The 15,156-nt window shown below is 38.8% G+C and overlaps 1 protein-coding gene and 1 long non-coding RNA gene across 2 annotated transcripts in view; both read left to right on the forward strand.

The window, feature by feature from the left end:
* The window catches only part of LOC138403001 (uncharacterized), a 164,090-nt gene extending 154,350 nt beyond the window's left edge, over window positions 1-9,740 (forward strand). The window contains exon 2 of the long non-coding RNA XR_011237310.1: window positions 7,792-9,740. This is a non-coding gene — a long non-coding RNA (uncharacterized lncRNA). The remainder of the gene's footprint in view (window positions 1-7,791) is intronic.
* On the forward strand, window positions 196-7,176 carry FRG1 (FSHD region gene 1). The gene is made up of 5 exons (XM_034973361.2): window positions 196-349; window positions 427-797; window positions 1,766-1,958; window positions 2,146-2,398; window positions 6,552-7,176. Exons 1-4 carry the CDS (start codon window positions 288-290, stop codon window positions 2,291-2,293), a joined length of 774 nt encoding a protein of 257 aa, XP_034829252.1. The 5' UTR covers window positions 196-287; the 3' UTR covers window positions 2,294-2,398; window positions 6,552-7,176.
* Window positions 9,741-15,156: the final 5,416 nt, after the last annotated feature.

A 15,156-nucleotide genomic window follows, 5' to 3' on the forward strand; every position in this document is an offset into this window, starting at 1 on the left:
AAAAGCGCCTTAACAACCTTTTTCGTGCCAAAATTCACCGATTACACCAATGCTGAAGTCGAGCAAATGGGAAGATTGCTTGAGCTGGAAGCTGTTTTTTGTCTGTGATCAATAGACTAACCCATATTATAATAGGTAGGTACTCTTTAGACTAACCATAGACTTTTTTGTAGGTAGCAGGTAGCTTTCAATTTGCTTTTAACATTCAATTCAATTCAAAAAGAAAATGACCACAAAATTACACAAATTCAATTCCAATTCACAATAAAACTCTAGGAATCATAACAATGGGTGATGAATACGCAGCCGTAAAACGTGGAAAGTTAATACTGAAAGGCGATAAACCAAAGTAAGTTTACACAAATTATGATTACAACCTCAAAGCCAAAATAAGAATCCCCCTTTGTAAAATTTTGTTCTCAACAGGGCTAAGAAACGCAAGCATAAAAAGAAAGAAAAGGCGGAAGACGACAAAGTAGATGAGGACTGTATAAAACACGGTGGTTGGTGGAAAGTTGAGAAAATCGAAGATGTATCAGGATCAATTGCTATTGAATTTGGGAGGAACACGTACATTTTAGCTCTAGATAATGGTTTATTCACTATAGGAGCTCCACACGGCGATGGGGAAGGTCCCTCGCCGGAAGAGATATTCACTGCGTTTCCAGCTGGTGACAATAAGTTTGCCTTAAAGTCTGGGTATGGGAAATACTTAGGTGTGTCTAAGGATGGTGTAGTGACAGGGAGGTCAGACGCTGTGGGACCTATGGAGCAATGGGAACCTGTTTGGCAAGATGGTGGGTTTAAAATAAAATATTTTCCAGGATACTTATTTCAGGATAGATCAGCGTGTTTGACACTAGCTGGTCCAATTTAATAAAACATGGATCAAGTATGAATCGGACTCGCACACTTAAAGGATTCCATACCATTGTACAAGAAATAACAATTTTAATTTTCAAATTTTTATAATTTGTTCTTATAGTGGCAATAAAAACACATATGAAAATTTTAACTTTCTACCTATTACTAGATAAGTCTAGTTGACAAGATACAGGCTCTTTGACAGACAGACACTGAGATCTTTTATATTTTCTTCAGAATAGTATTAGAAATCTGGCAGCCATCTTTTTTTTTTTTAATTCAGATACAAGTTAGCCCTTGACTGCAATCTCACCTGGTGGTAAGTGATGATGCAGTCTAAGATGATAGCGGGCTAACCTGGAAGGGGTATGGCAGTTTTTATTAAACCCATACCCCTTTGGTTTCTACACGGCATCGTACCGGAACGCTAAATCGCTTGGCGGCACGGCTTTGCCGGTAGGGTGGTAACTAGCCACGGCCGAAGCCTCCCACCAGACCAGACCAGAAATTTAGAAATTATAAAATTCCAAACCCCTGCCAGGAATCGAACCCGGGACCTCCCACTATTTAGACCACAACGCTCACCACTGCGCCAGGGAGGTCGTCAAATCTGCCAGACACCTTTCTGGCAGGGGGTTGCTATGATACTAAGTGTCTGGCAATGCCTGACATGATTTGTAATATTATTCTGAAGAAAATTATAAAAAAAACTAGACTTCATACTTTGCCATAAGATTTTTACACCTTTATTACCTGTTATCTCTCAAAGCCACCATGATCCAAATAAACATTGCTCCCAGTGTTGGGAACAATACACTGAGAAACTTTCAGCTTTTGTAAAATAGGGAAGGTCTGGCACATGCTGGTTCTCTCTCTAATCCATATATTATTATATTTGTAGGGAAAACAGCAATCCTAAGTTCAGTCAACAAGTTCATGTCAGTGAATGAGGAAGATGACTCGGTAGTTGCACGTAACATCGCCGCGAGGGACGAGGACGTGTGCAACATCCGCAGCAACAAGAGCAGAGAGGTCAGCAAGTCTGTTGTGGCCGAGGAAGAAGGGGACCTAACCGAGGTGGAGGTTAACTATGTGTAAGTATGATATTTTCCACCATAAAGCCATGATAGGGAGGTTGGGTGTTCAATCCTAGGCACGCATAACTTTTTGAAGTTATGTACGTTTTAAGAAATTAAATATCACTTGATATAATGGTGAAGGAAATTATCGTGAAGATACCTGTATGCAGACCTGTAGTACATGTGATATTTCTTTTTGCAGTAAGAAGTTTCAGAAGTTCCAAGACAAGAAGTTGCGCGTCAACGACGGTGGGGTGGTGGAGCTGAAGCGCGCCAAGACAGAGGGCAACCTGCACGAGACGCTGCTCGACCGACGCAGCAAGATGAAGGCCGATAGATATTGTAAATAACTAGCATTTAAGATTAAATAGGATATTACTTTCTGACCAACAGAGTTGTTCACATATGGAATAAATTGCCTAAGGATGTAGTTATGTCAAGTTTGTTAACTAGTTCAAGAATAGATAGACTTTGCTAGCGTTTGAGGTGTTGAAAACACGTGTTAGTGAGGTTTTAGTTTATTTTAGTGAGTTAGTTGTATAATAGTTGGTGTTTAGGTGGTAAGTTTTCAGTCTAAGTGTTGGTGGAAGAAGGTGGTGGGAAAATGGGGGAGGAACCTCCTCCGGAACCCCCTGATCCAGGGGCATATGTAACTGTGACAACAGAACCGATGACAACAGAACCGACTGAGAGCCCGCAGGCCATGCCTATGGACTTTGAAACGACCACGCGTGGTACGAAACGGTCGAACCAACAAAGCGAAAGTGATCAAATCGGTTCATCCTCAAAAAAAACAATAACAGACCCAGGTTCAACAACCCCTTCCATACAAAATGTGTACCTCCACCCCTCCCTTTCGGACTCCCCCAAAAAATACCTGAATGATGATAAAGGTCCATTCATTGTATACGTCTCCCGAGAAGTGTCTGACCCATCAGCCGGCGCTTCCATGAGAGCGATTACATTTGGCCAGTTTTTACATCGGAATCGTATAAGGTCGATCCTCAACGATGGCATTAAAAGTGTAGGGAGAAATAAAGTGTCTGTCGAGTTCTCTTGTGTCCAAGCCGCCAATGAGTTTCTAGAAAACCCTATTCTTAAACTATCTAAATACACTGCTTTTATCCCCACATTTAATATAACCCGTATGGGATTAGTAAGAGGTGTTCCCGTTGACTGGCATCTGGAAGAGTTCATTGAATCATTGGAACTCCCCACAGGCTGTGGAGAGATCCTCAAAGCCCGTCGCCTCAACCGCAAAGATGTGACTGATGGTGTTGTGACCTGGATTCCAACCCAATCCATTGTACTGACATTTAGAGGGCAATCACTCCCGAATAGAATATACTCATACCATACTTCCCTCCCTGTGGAAACTTACCGTCTCCCCACAATCCAGTGTTTAAATTGCTGCCGCTTTGGGCACATCAAAGCTCAATGTAGGTCCAAGCCTAGGTGCTTTAAGTGCTCCCAACCTCATACAGGGGAATCCTGCGGGGTCTCCACCGAAAACTCTACGTGCTTACTTTGCTCTGGCAGACACATGGCCACTAACAAAAACTGCCCAGAACATTCTAGGCAGCACGCAATAAAACTCCTAATGTCAGAAGAAAACCTCTCATACCAAGATGCTTCCTCCCGTTTCCCACCTGTTCAGCGCTCTTACGCTGAAGTTGCAAAAGAGATATTCACACCACCTACTTACTCTCCTAGACCGTCCACTCCCAACCCCAGAGTACGCCCTACATCAACTCCAACGAAATCATACCGACAAACCACTCTCCGTAGCCCCCGCCCCAGACCCCAACCTACAAAGGGGTATGATCGACAAGCACATCAGGATATTATCCGCAATTTCCCCTCCTCCTCACCCAATGGCTGCGCTCTTAACACAGAGCGTGAATACCCTTATGCCTCATCTGCACCGAATAATGATATTAGTCACCTCATCAAATCCCTTACAAACATACTTGAAATGACTCCCCTACCGTCCAACGCTGCCGAAATTATCATCAAAGTCGTTTCCATTCTTAGCAATGGCCTCCATGGAGATACTCCAGTGGAATTGCCAAAGTGCACGTCGTAAGAAACATGAACTTCTCCAGCTAATTAATAATCACAAGCCCGCTGACCCCTTGGACCCAAACTCGTATCGCCCGATCGCTCTCTCCTCCACTTTGGCCAAAATTATGGAGCATTTGATTAAAAACCGTCTGGAGTGGATAATGGAAAGCAAAGGTTTACTCGCTAAGTCCCAATTTGGTTTTAGAAAAGGTCTTGGCACAACTGACAGCCTTGGAGTTCTCTCTACAGACATCCGAATAGCCCTAGCTAAAGGTGAGTACCTTGTGGGAGTATTTCTGGATATTGCAGCAGCGTATGACAATGTTCTGCTCCCGGTGCTCAGGCAGAAACTGCAACAGCTGAGTATCCCACCGAGAATGACACGTATCATATGTAATCTTCTCTCAGACAGAACTATTCTGGTGAGAACAAAATCCCAAAGTCTTCCCCCCAGAATGGTCTGGAAAGGTCTCCCTCAGGGTTCTGTTCTGAGCCCACTGCTCTATAATATCTATACTTATGATCTCGAACTGTCTGTAGAGAGCTTCTGTAACATCCTACAATACGCTGATGACATAGCCCTCTACTCCAGCTCCAACTCCATGGACGAAATTTCTACTCGGTTGAACTTTGCTTTGCAGTATCTAGGACAGTGGCTATCAGATCATGGGCTCACATTATCAGTCGATAAATGCAAGGCTGTCATCTTCACTAGAAGAAGACAAATTCCTCTTCCCAATATTGTCTTCGAGGATCAACACATTACACTTGTAAGCAAAACAAAATTTCTTGGTGTAGTATTAGATTCCAGACTTAACGGCGTAGCTCACTCTGAATATATAAGCCGAAAATGTGAAAGCTCTATCAATATCCTTCGGGCTCTATCAGGGGTATGGTGGGGAGCCCATCCATACACACAAAAAATATTGTACAATGCCATAGTACGCAGTCATTTGGACTACGGATTATTCATATTAGATCCTATCAATAAATCGGCCGTAGAAAAACTAAACAAACTCCAATATAAATGCCTCAGGATAATTCTTGGGGCAATGAAATCTTCCCCCACTAATGCATTGCAAGTAGAGTGTGTTGAACCTCCAATTCTTCTACGTGCTCAATATCTCAGTGATCGCTTTATTTGTAAGGTTTTGCAACTCTCTTCCCACCCTTTATTAAATAGCCTCAATAACCTATCACCCGTCATAAAACCTAATCAGGACCCCCCTTGCCTTTTAAAAAGTTTCCTCAAGTTCACCCGCTTACCACACCCCCTGCTCTCATCACCCAAGCTCCCTTTGTTCTCCACTAGTTTTGCAGGATTGACTCATTACCCAACCATTGCTAGCTTAGGACTTAGCAAAGACACAGTGGAAGCTGATGCTAAATTCAATGAAATATATCAGAAAAATTGGCCAGAACATTTAGCAGTATTTACAGATGCTTCCAAATTATCTACTAATGGGTGTGTCGGTATAGCTTGTTGGATTCCAAAATATAAAATAACTTTACAATATAAATGCCCCCCAGAAACAACGGTATTCACTGGAGAGTCTATCGCCATTTTAGAAGCTATCCTTTTTATAGAATCCCATAACATTCAACAATCATTAGTACTGACAGACTCCTTAAGTTGCCTCCAAGCACTTAAAGGAAACCCCTTTCGTAGTAGAGCACTTATCTCCACCATCTTTAAAATCAAAGAAACCCTATATTCCTGCCACCAAAAAGGTCTATCTGTCACATTGGCTTGGATACCAGGTCACACTGGTATAAAAGGTAATGAGAACGTGGATGCCTATGCAAAGCTTGCCACTGAGACAGGTTCCCTTTCTCACTATATGAACCATACTCAGGATTTGCGAGCGCTTGCCAAAATCGACCTTATCAACTCATGGACTGCATTGTGGATTGAATCAAAATTGGTCAAAGGCAAATATTATGCTTCGATGCAGCCTGAAATTCCTCGAAGGCCCTGGTTCTTTTTTCATCAAAATATGGTTCGATGGGTTGCTTCAACCATCACTCGATTGCGTATCGGGCACGCCTGCACTCCAGTCCATCTGGCCAAATTGCGAATTAGGGATAACTCTATATGTGAATGCGGTTTGGACGAAGGGTCAGCTTCTCACATACTATTCTCCTGCCCCAAACTCCTCCATAAGTTATATGATGTCCTCCCTCCTAAGATCCCCCGTCCTATAAGTGTTGAATGTCTATTAATGTTTGTGTTTAGTCCTTATGTAAAATTCTTATGTAAATATATTAAGTGTAACAAGATAAAAGTGTAAATATCTATTTGTTTAGTCTATAGATTAACAATATTATAGTATAATGTACATAATCTCTCCTCTTGTGTTGTTGTAGGTTAACAAATACTAACAATAATCTAACTATTGTACAGCGTGTTTGGAAAATTCAATAGTAGAATTCTGAAACCGAGCAACCTCCTTCGTGTTTTCTTCAATCTACGCGATATTGGCGAAGTAAATTGTGCCGTGGTGGCACTACCAAAAGCCACTAAGCAAGAAACAACAACAACAACAAGAATAGATAAGACAAACATTTGGAAAACTCGAAGCACTTCTGATATAGACGAAGCGAAAGCTGCCTACATAGACATGTGTCTCGTGGAGAGTGGTGTCTGGTGGCGGAGGAGGATCTCCACCACGTCTTGTGGGAGTGTGCACTATATGAGGACCTCCAGTGCGCCCTGCTGGACGGGATCGTTCGCGAGGAAGAGGGTCCAGTACCAGGACCTCGTTGTATCGGCGGAAAACTTCGGCAAGCTACAGGAGTTCGCGCACCACTGGCACAAGAGGCGGAACAGCCTGGACCGTGATCGTGGACCAGTGGGTGTTTGAGGAAGGATCTGGACTGCGGGGCACGCGGGGATCTGCATTTTTGTGCACGTCTGCCCCAGAAAGGGGAGAAAGACTAATTAGGGACAACGAAAGGAAAAAGAATTTGTAGGGAGTCAAGATGGCGGCCCGGGAAAGAGCCACCGAGCAAGTACCGAACGGGAGGTGGTGGGTTAGACACGTCTGTTCGCGACAGGTTAAGATGTAAGAACTGGGGTATCGTGCAACCTCTACCTTCATTTGGCTGTCTGGCAGCTGTTAAGAAAACATAAAATAAAATAAAAATAAAAATAGCCTTTATTTCAGAGTGTACAATTTTTATTTTTTTTGTTACGTATATTACAGTTGTTTGCATCACAAAAAGTCTCTTAACTCTGAGTGAGTCGTGGCAAAGGCCTCCTCCAACTCTCGCCAGTGCTTCTGGTCCTGTGCCACCCTTCTCCAGAATGGACCAGCTGTTAGTTTCAGCTCGTCCTCCCAACGTCTTTGCTGCCGACCTTTGGTTCTTTTCCCATCTCGTGGGTACCACTGAGTCACTAGGGTACTCCACTTTTCGTGGGTGTCTCGGAGCATGTGACCTGTCCACCTCCACTTCAGCTGACCCATCCTGGTTAGTATATCTGTGACCCTGGTTCTTTCTCTAAAGTCCTTGTTTCTGATTCTGTCTTTTCTTCACTCCCACCATACTGCGCTCCATTGCTCTCAAGACATCATCATCATCTTTCAAGACTGTCCCTATGGGCCCAGGTTTCGCAGGCATATGTTATACTTGGAAGGATACAGGTGTTGAAAACTTTTTTCTTTAGGTTAAGGCTCAGTTCCTTGTTTTTAAAAATTTCCTTTAATGGCCCAAGACTTTCTCCAACTTATGGCTATTCTTTTGTTTGTTTCCTTTGTTCTTCAGGCGAGATTATTTGTCCGAGATAAGTATACTCCTTTACATATTCCAAGATCTCACCTCCTAGCGTAATTGGTGTTTCGGCGCCACTTATGTTGGTCATAACTTTCGTTTTGTTTTCATCAATTTTCAGACCAAAATAACTGCATTCGGTTGCCAGCTCTTGTATCATAATTTTCAACTTGGTGATTCCTCGGATACCACTATGTCGTCCGCAAATCTGAGGTAGTGGAGTCTGCGACCATTTATTTTTAATCCATTTTCATATGGATAGTATGGATGAAAACTTTTTATTTATTGATAAGTTTGCGTCTACACATGGCGGATTTTTTTGGAATAGAAAAAAAGGTTAATAAATTGAATTAAATTTCATTCTTTAAAGGCATTTTATCTCAGCTAGAATATTATGTGGAAATTTCAAGATATTTCATCACACTTCTTCAGTGCAGGTTTGTTAAATACAAGGTTACATAATTTTGCGTGTCCCAAACTACGTTTTCTCTTGACTTTTCATAAGTGGCACAAATAAATTAATTACCTACATAATTTCATTTTTTGAGCTCTTTTTTAGGAAATTTCGAAAAGGGTTATCGAGTCAACCGGGGACCTGAGAGCTGGCAGCTACCTTGGTCAAAGAATTGCCTGTCCGTGTCCGCCATTTTAGCATTTTACGATGTTTACCTAAGAACGCACAGTGGTTTGTTGGTCAGCCACCAAATTAAAAGCTAAAGGAGACAACTCACAACCGGAACCCTCAAAATGAAACGTAGTAAAGTTCAGGCGCAAAGAAAATTTTCAAAAACGCGGCAGCGGCGGAGCGCCGACCAGTGGCTGATTCACAAGATCAAGTTTACAGTCTAATAAACAACAAAACTTCCACCAAGAAGGTTTTGGACTCCATAACGTTTTCGCATCCAGGCATGCATGTACATATGCCGCGAGTCATACTCGAACGGTTACATATAACACCGACCAAAAAATATCAAAAAATTAAGAAAACAAAGAAAGAATCTACACGTGTATTAAGATCGATGCGTAGTCGAGCAAGACTACAGACACCTGACGACGACAGACCACTAGTCTGTAAATATAATTTACGGAGAAAGAATAACCCGGTATCAAATTGAAATATACCCAGAAAAAGGAAGCGGGCACAAAAAAGGCAATAAGGTTCAATTGCAGTTTCTAAGAAACGCAAGTCAGATCCCGAGGTCCCGAGAATTGTTATTAATTTCTAAGCTCCGAACCCTACGAACTGGCAACGTAGCACAGATGGAGCGGCGCTCAACATATTATAGCTAATTTTTCATGCAATTTTTTTGTTGCACGTGTCGGAACGTGTCGAGATGTCCCTTTCGCACAGTACTGTTGCTTGTATGGAGATCTATTTCATAGGAGCGAAATCGCTCCTACTCAGCTGTAGTTACTAGTCAGTACAAGCACAAGTTTAAATATCTATAGTTAATTATTATTTCTAGTAGGTATATTAGGTACCTAGGTAAGTAAAATAATGTGTTACGTTACGATAACAAACTATGTAGAAATAGGTAATATTAGAGATAATACCTATATTAAACAAATATTATCTCTGGTAATATATTATTTGATTAAAAACAAATTTTTATGTAGGTAATTTTTGTGGGGGTGCACTGCACCAGCGCACCTTAGGACGAGCCGCCTGTGCCAAGCACCAACAGCTGCAAATCGTGCAGACAATCCGCTGCACACCAGCGTTGTGATTAGTCTCGATTTCATGACACTGGGTTTAATCCGCCACTTAGTAAGCCATTGATCGATTTTATCTATTTGTATTTGTAACTTTTGGGATGCTGTCTGGATGTTTATCACTTGCAAGACATGCTGTGTCGTCAGCGTATGTTGCAGTTTCGACGTTTGGGTGGACGGCAGATCTGCTGTATAGATAGAGTATAATAATTTAAACGCGAAAATAAATGTAAATTATTTTCAAATGAATTCTGGTTTTATTAAACTTCACGAGTCGCAACCAACACTATCGAACTCATGTTTTATCCTAATCTAAATATATAAACGGAAAAGGTGACGGACTGATCTATCAACGTACAGCTCAAAAAACTGGACGGATCGGGCTGAAATTTCGCATGCAGAAGCTGTTATGACGCAGGCATCCGCTAAGGATTTTTGAAAATTCAACCCCTAAGGGGGTGAAATTGGGGTTTGAAATTTGTGTAGTCCACGCAGACGTAAGCTAGTTTGATATAATAATTGTTATTGAAAAAATAAAATGGGATTCAACACGCAGAAACAAAACGCAGGTGTAATTTTTTAAACGATTTATTTCTCTTGCAATGACATTCGGTACAAGGGGGCCTAAAATGTTTTTTTGAGATTAATTTTGTATATACCGCATTCTTATAGAATATACCGTATTTGTTACAATCATAGAGAATTTGAAAATACTAGCTACATGTCTTATAAAAAACCATATCTACACCTAAGCCTAGGTTTAGACTAGAAGAGCTAGTCTATCGGAACTTTAATTCAGAGTGTTCGGCCTTGCAAAGTTCTAAAGCCTGTTTATTTATGAAATAAACCAAAAATTGATTCTTACGTTTTATCCAAATAATTAAATTAAATTTTGGTCTTGTACGACACGTTTACTTCGTGAATATTCGGATGATATTCATATTCAAATACGGCAACCTCAGAAAGATCTATATAAAATTACCTTACTAAAACAATTTATTACTAAAAACATAATAATAAAATATAAACTTCGATATAATGCGTCCGAACTAAAAATAGGAATTCGACCATGTTGTGCTTAGCTGGAAATAAATTTTGATTTTTAACATATTTTTAATGGCTTTTATAGGACTTTTATTTATTTTTATTCTGCGCTAAGACTTAAGATTACATAATGTAAAATAGCTAGAAATACATCATAATATTTTATGCAAACTATTTCCCATGCTAATTGTAATTTTCATGTGATAGTTGACAGATACGTGAAATATGGCGTTCCTATTTTTAGTCCGGACGCATTATACAGTGCGACAAGGCTATCTTGGCGCGTGGCGAAAATCGGAACTAACGTTGCCGTCAAGTGTCCCCTTTGTTCTTGTTTGAATATTCTTCTTCTTCTTCTTATTTTGCTTTATGGCTTTCAGTAGTGCCACCCCGAGCACAATGCACTTCGCCAATGTCACGTAGAATGGAAGAGCCACAGAGGGGACAGTTTAAAAAAAGCGATACTTTCAAGATTCAAATTGAATATTCTAAAGCCTTTGTTCTCCAACAGCGCCCCCCTGTCAATGTCATTCAAGTGCCAAGAGAGCCTTGTCGCAATGTACCTTAGATAGTGAATATTTCACGCAAGACACTAAATAAATTCGATTTTTAATTGGATAAAGGCGCAATATTTTTGACATTTGATTATGATGCTCTTTTTATAGCTAAAAATCAGTTTTTTTTGTACAGGCTTTGGAACTCGACAAATGATTTATTATTACATAAAATGCAAATTAAGTCTCTGAAGTAAGCGACACTTAAAATAGAAAGCTTTCAGTCGAGTTTATATTATCGATAACCTACTAATATGGCCCAATACTGAAACAACAATTAATTTCTAAGGTCATCTTAAATTTTAAGTATAGTACGTACAAAATAACTTCTTACGCGCCATTTTAACTCTATGGGTCAACTGTCATGTCAAAAGTATGACAACTTTAAAATAAGGACTAAAATCGTACTTTTGACATGACAACTGACAAAGTAAAATGGCGCCTGAGAAGTCATTTAGGAACAACACTATTTAAGGTTTGCTTAAATTTTAACAAGCGTTTCAGTATTTGGAGGTTTCAATATTTATACTGGCATTTCAATATTAAACAACTTCTCATGTAAAATTATATTGAATATTGAGTGTTGTTTGATGTTTGTACCAAAAAATTATATCTACAAACACTAAGAAATAGTTTTTTTTTACAAAATAAGTAATAACGTATCAAATCAATATTAGACAACTTCTCATTAAAAATTATACTGAATATAGTGTTGCCAGATGTTTGTACAAAAAAAAATGATATCTACAAAGGCTTAGAAAAAGTTTTTTTTTTACAAAATAAAAAGACAATAATGTAAAGGGTTACGCACTAGGTCTGTGCGTCGATTATCGTACATGTACACCATTGGACCAATACGAATATTCTTCAATTATTAAATTAGTAACAGTAAACAATTTATTGCATTATTTTGTTAGTTACGATCTTTACAAAGTATCGTTAGTAAGGCCGAGAACATACTAAAAACGTCACCATACACGAATGAACACGCTGCGGGTCAAATGACGTATTAAGTATGTTTCTAGCCTAATATAGGCTGAATACGTTGATCCTATAGTTTGCCCTTCCTAGCTGTATACTCAGAAAATTCTAGACAAGGATTAGACACAGTGGCGCCGATTCTGTTGTCTTTCTCTAAACAAAATTTAGAGTATCTGCATCTTTTTCTTTTTAATATTTAAAAAAAAAGACAACATGAATTTTACATTTAAAACCTCTAAATTTTTGTGGATGCTACAATAGGCTCGCGACTGGTAACTAAAGTTACGAGAGTTACGAGATTTGCCGGCTCTAAATTAAATTTAAAACTGTCAAACTGTGTCTGTCCTTTTCATATTACATTAGTAAGAAGAGGATGTGAATTCTCTAAAATTTAGTTGTGCTCAGAATCAGCACCAGTATCTCTTCTCTTTAATAACTAAAATAATTCGAAAGAACATTATTATCTCGAGTCAGTGTTTCCACTTACGGTTTTATCTTAGATTCTGTAGGAATTTGCTCGAAACTACCCTATGTTTTTTAAATACTCTGATTTAGGGTGATTAACAATTATTATTTCATGTCATTTAACAACATCATTTCACGTTTTTGATATTAATTACTTATTTAACGATCCTAAATGTTAAGTCTTGTGACGAAAAAGGTAATTAGTTACCATATTCTTTCAATTTAAACCTATTTTCTCTGTCTCATACAAATTAATTAATTAATACCCAGCTAATTAGTCATTAAAGCTTAATACGGATTTTATTTTTCATTCTGCCCTTTAAAGTACAAAAAAAAAAATTAAACCTTTCTGTACTTATCCCCTTTGACAAATCTAAAAAAAATCAAAGTTTACATTGGTACTGATTCTGAGCACAACCTAATTTTAGAGTATTCGCATCCTCATTTTACTAATGTAATATGAAAAGGAAAGACGCAGTTTGACAGTTTTAAATTTAATTTTTAGATGGTAAAACCCCTGATTTTAGCACACAGTCCCGAGCCTACTGTTTAATTTGTAGCGTGCACTAAAATTGAGAGTCTTTAAATGTTAAGTTCATGTTCTGTCCCTTTTTAGCATTGTTAAAAAGAAAAGGATGCATTTAGTTTAGAGAAAGACAACGGAATCGGTGCCACTGTCTCCAGCATCCAAATCAACGTAAACATTTGCTGTAATGCCATGCAAATATAGCCTTTTTTTTGCAATAACGCATAGGTTACTTTACAAGACATTTGATGGCCACCAACAGCTAGGGTTGGGCGACTATAGGATAGAGACAAATCTAGAACCGCTACTATGGCACACAAAGGATGTTAGACAAGCACCATATATGCGCGAACAAGACGCCGAAGAGCAATTCCGCACGCGTTTTACAACTAGATGTGTCCCTAGCCTTATTTGTACACTTGAACTTTGACTTGAACTTGTTAACTTTCAAAATAGGTTTAATTCATTTTCGTGCTATATAGTAATTAATGTTGAATCTAACGCGTAAAATTTAACTTCTCACGCGCCATTTTAACTTTTTGCGACAAATTTCATGTCAAAAGTACGATTTTAGTCCTTACTTTAAAGGTGAACCGTACTTTTGACACGCCAGTTGACCCATGATTAAAATGGCGCGTGAGGAGTTATTTTGTACGGACTATATATGCAAAGATTCAAAACATTCGAGCACAAAACTATGAAAAAATGAAGTTTTTGTTAATTTAAAGTGCTAATGCTGATGACTTTTCAATGAGAAGAGTTCAAGAATATTTTATTTCTTGATAAAATGGGTTTTAATGGTATAGTACGCGCAAAACAAGTAGCCCAATCGGAGCACGAGACGTATGATTCCGCATTGTACTAAAACAGACCTCAACCGGGCTTGTGTATGTGCGGGCTTAGGGCATTTGTGCTCTCATCCGTATGCGTGATTCTTCGAAGTGACCGTCATACAAATACGTACTCGTTCAATTCGTATTTTTACGGTATCCGTGATTTCACGGATTCCGTAAAAATACTAAATTTGAAGTAACACTCATTCGTATTGAGTTCGTATCCGTGATTCTTCGAAGTTGCCGTCATACAAATACGTGCATTTGATTCGTATTTTTTTCACGGATCCGTAAAATTACGGCTAAGTGCACAAACGCCCTTAGTCTATACCTGCGCAAACTGCCATGTTGCAACTTCAGATTGCAGTACTTGTTTAGCGCACATTATATATCAGTTTTATAGAGAAAAAAAAACAATCGAAAAACACCTTTTTGAAATGTGTTAAACATAAATTAAACATTTTCATCCTGACATTTGATAAATATAAGAAAAATAAAGTGGTTATTCATTTAAATTATTTTAAGCCGCTGATACCACTTACTAAGTTTTACTTACGTAAGTTTTACTTACATGAGTGACTTATGACAAATTTATAAATGTACATTTACCTTAGTAAAGTTGTTGTCAATTAATTACAGTGTGACAAGGCTATCTTGGCGCGTGGTGAAAATCGGGACTAAAGTTGCCGTGAAGTGTCCCCTTTGTTCTTATTTGAATATTCTAAGCCTTTGTTCTCCAACAGCGCCCCCCTGTCAATGCCATTGAAGTGCCAAGAGAGCCTTGTCGCCCTGTAAGCTACTTACTTAAGTAAAACTTACAGGTATAACCACAGCCTCACATAAACTGATTTGTTTCGCTCTCAAAAACTTAATTATTATTTTGCCAACCCTGCTTAAAATCTCAATGGATGCCACCGCTAACTTAAAAATGAAGGCATTATTCTCATAATTGGAACAATATAATTATTATTTTAACATGGTTTCGGTGGGCAAGATATTTTAACATAAATTATCTAAATACATTATTGTTTTAATAAACCCCGTATTACGAAACTTGTAAATTGAACCATTGCAATTGGGTATTTGACTCCATTTTTTTTATTAATTTATAGTATATAACTAGGATAAAAATAATGACGAAAACTGAAAAAACTAATTAAATCGATCAAATAACAAAAAAGTTATAAGCATTTAAATATTTCTGATTAGACAGAGATAGGGATAAAGCATTTTGACGTCACACCTTACTAATGTTCATAAAA

Source organism: Maniola hyperantus, chromosome 11, assembly GCF_902806685.2.
Source record: "Maniola hyperantus chromosome 11, iAphHyp1.2, whole genome shotgun sequence".
Taxonomy (NCBI): Eukaryota; Metazoa; Arthropoda; class Insecta; order Lepidoptera; family Nymphalidae; genus Maniola; species Maniola hyperantus.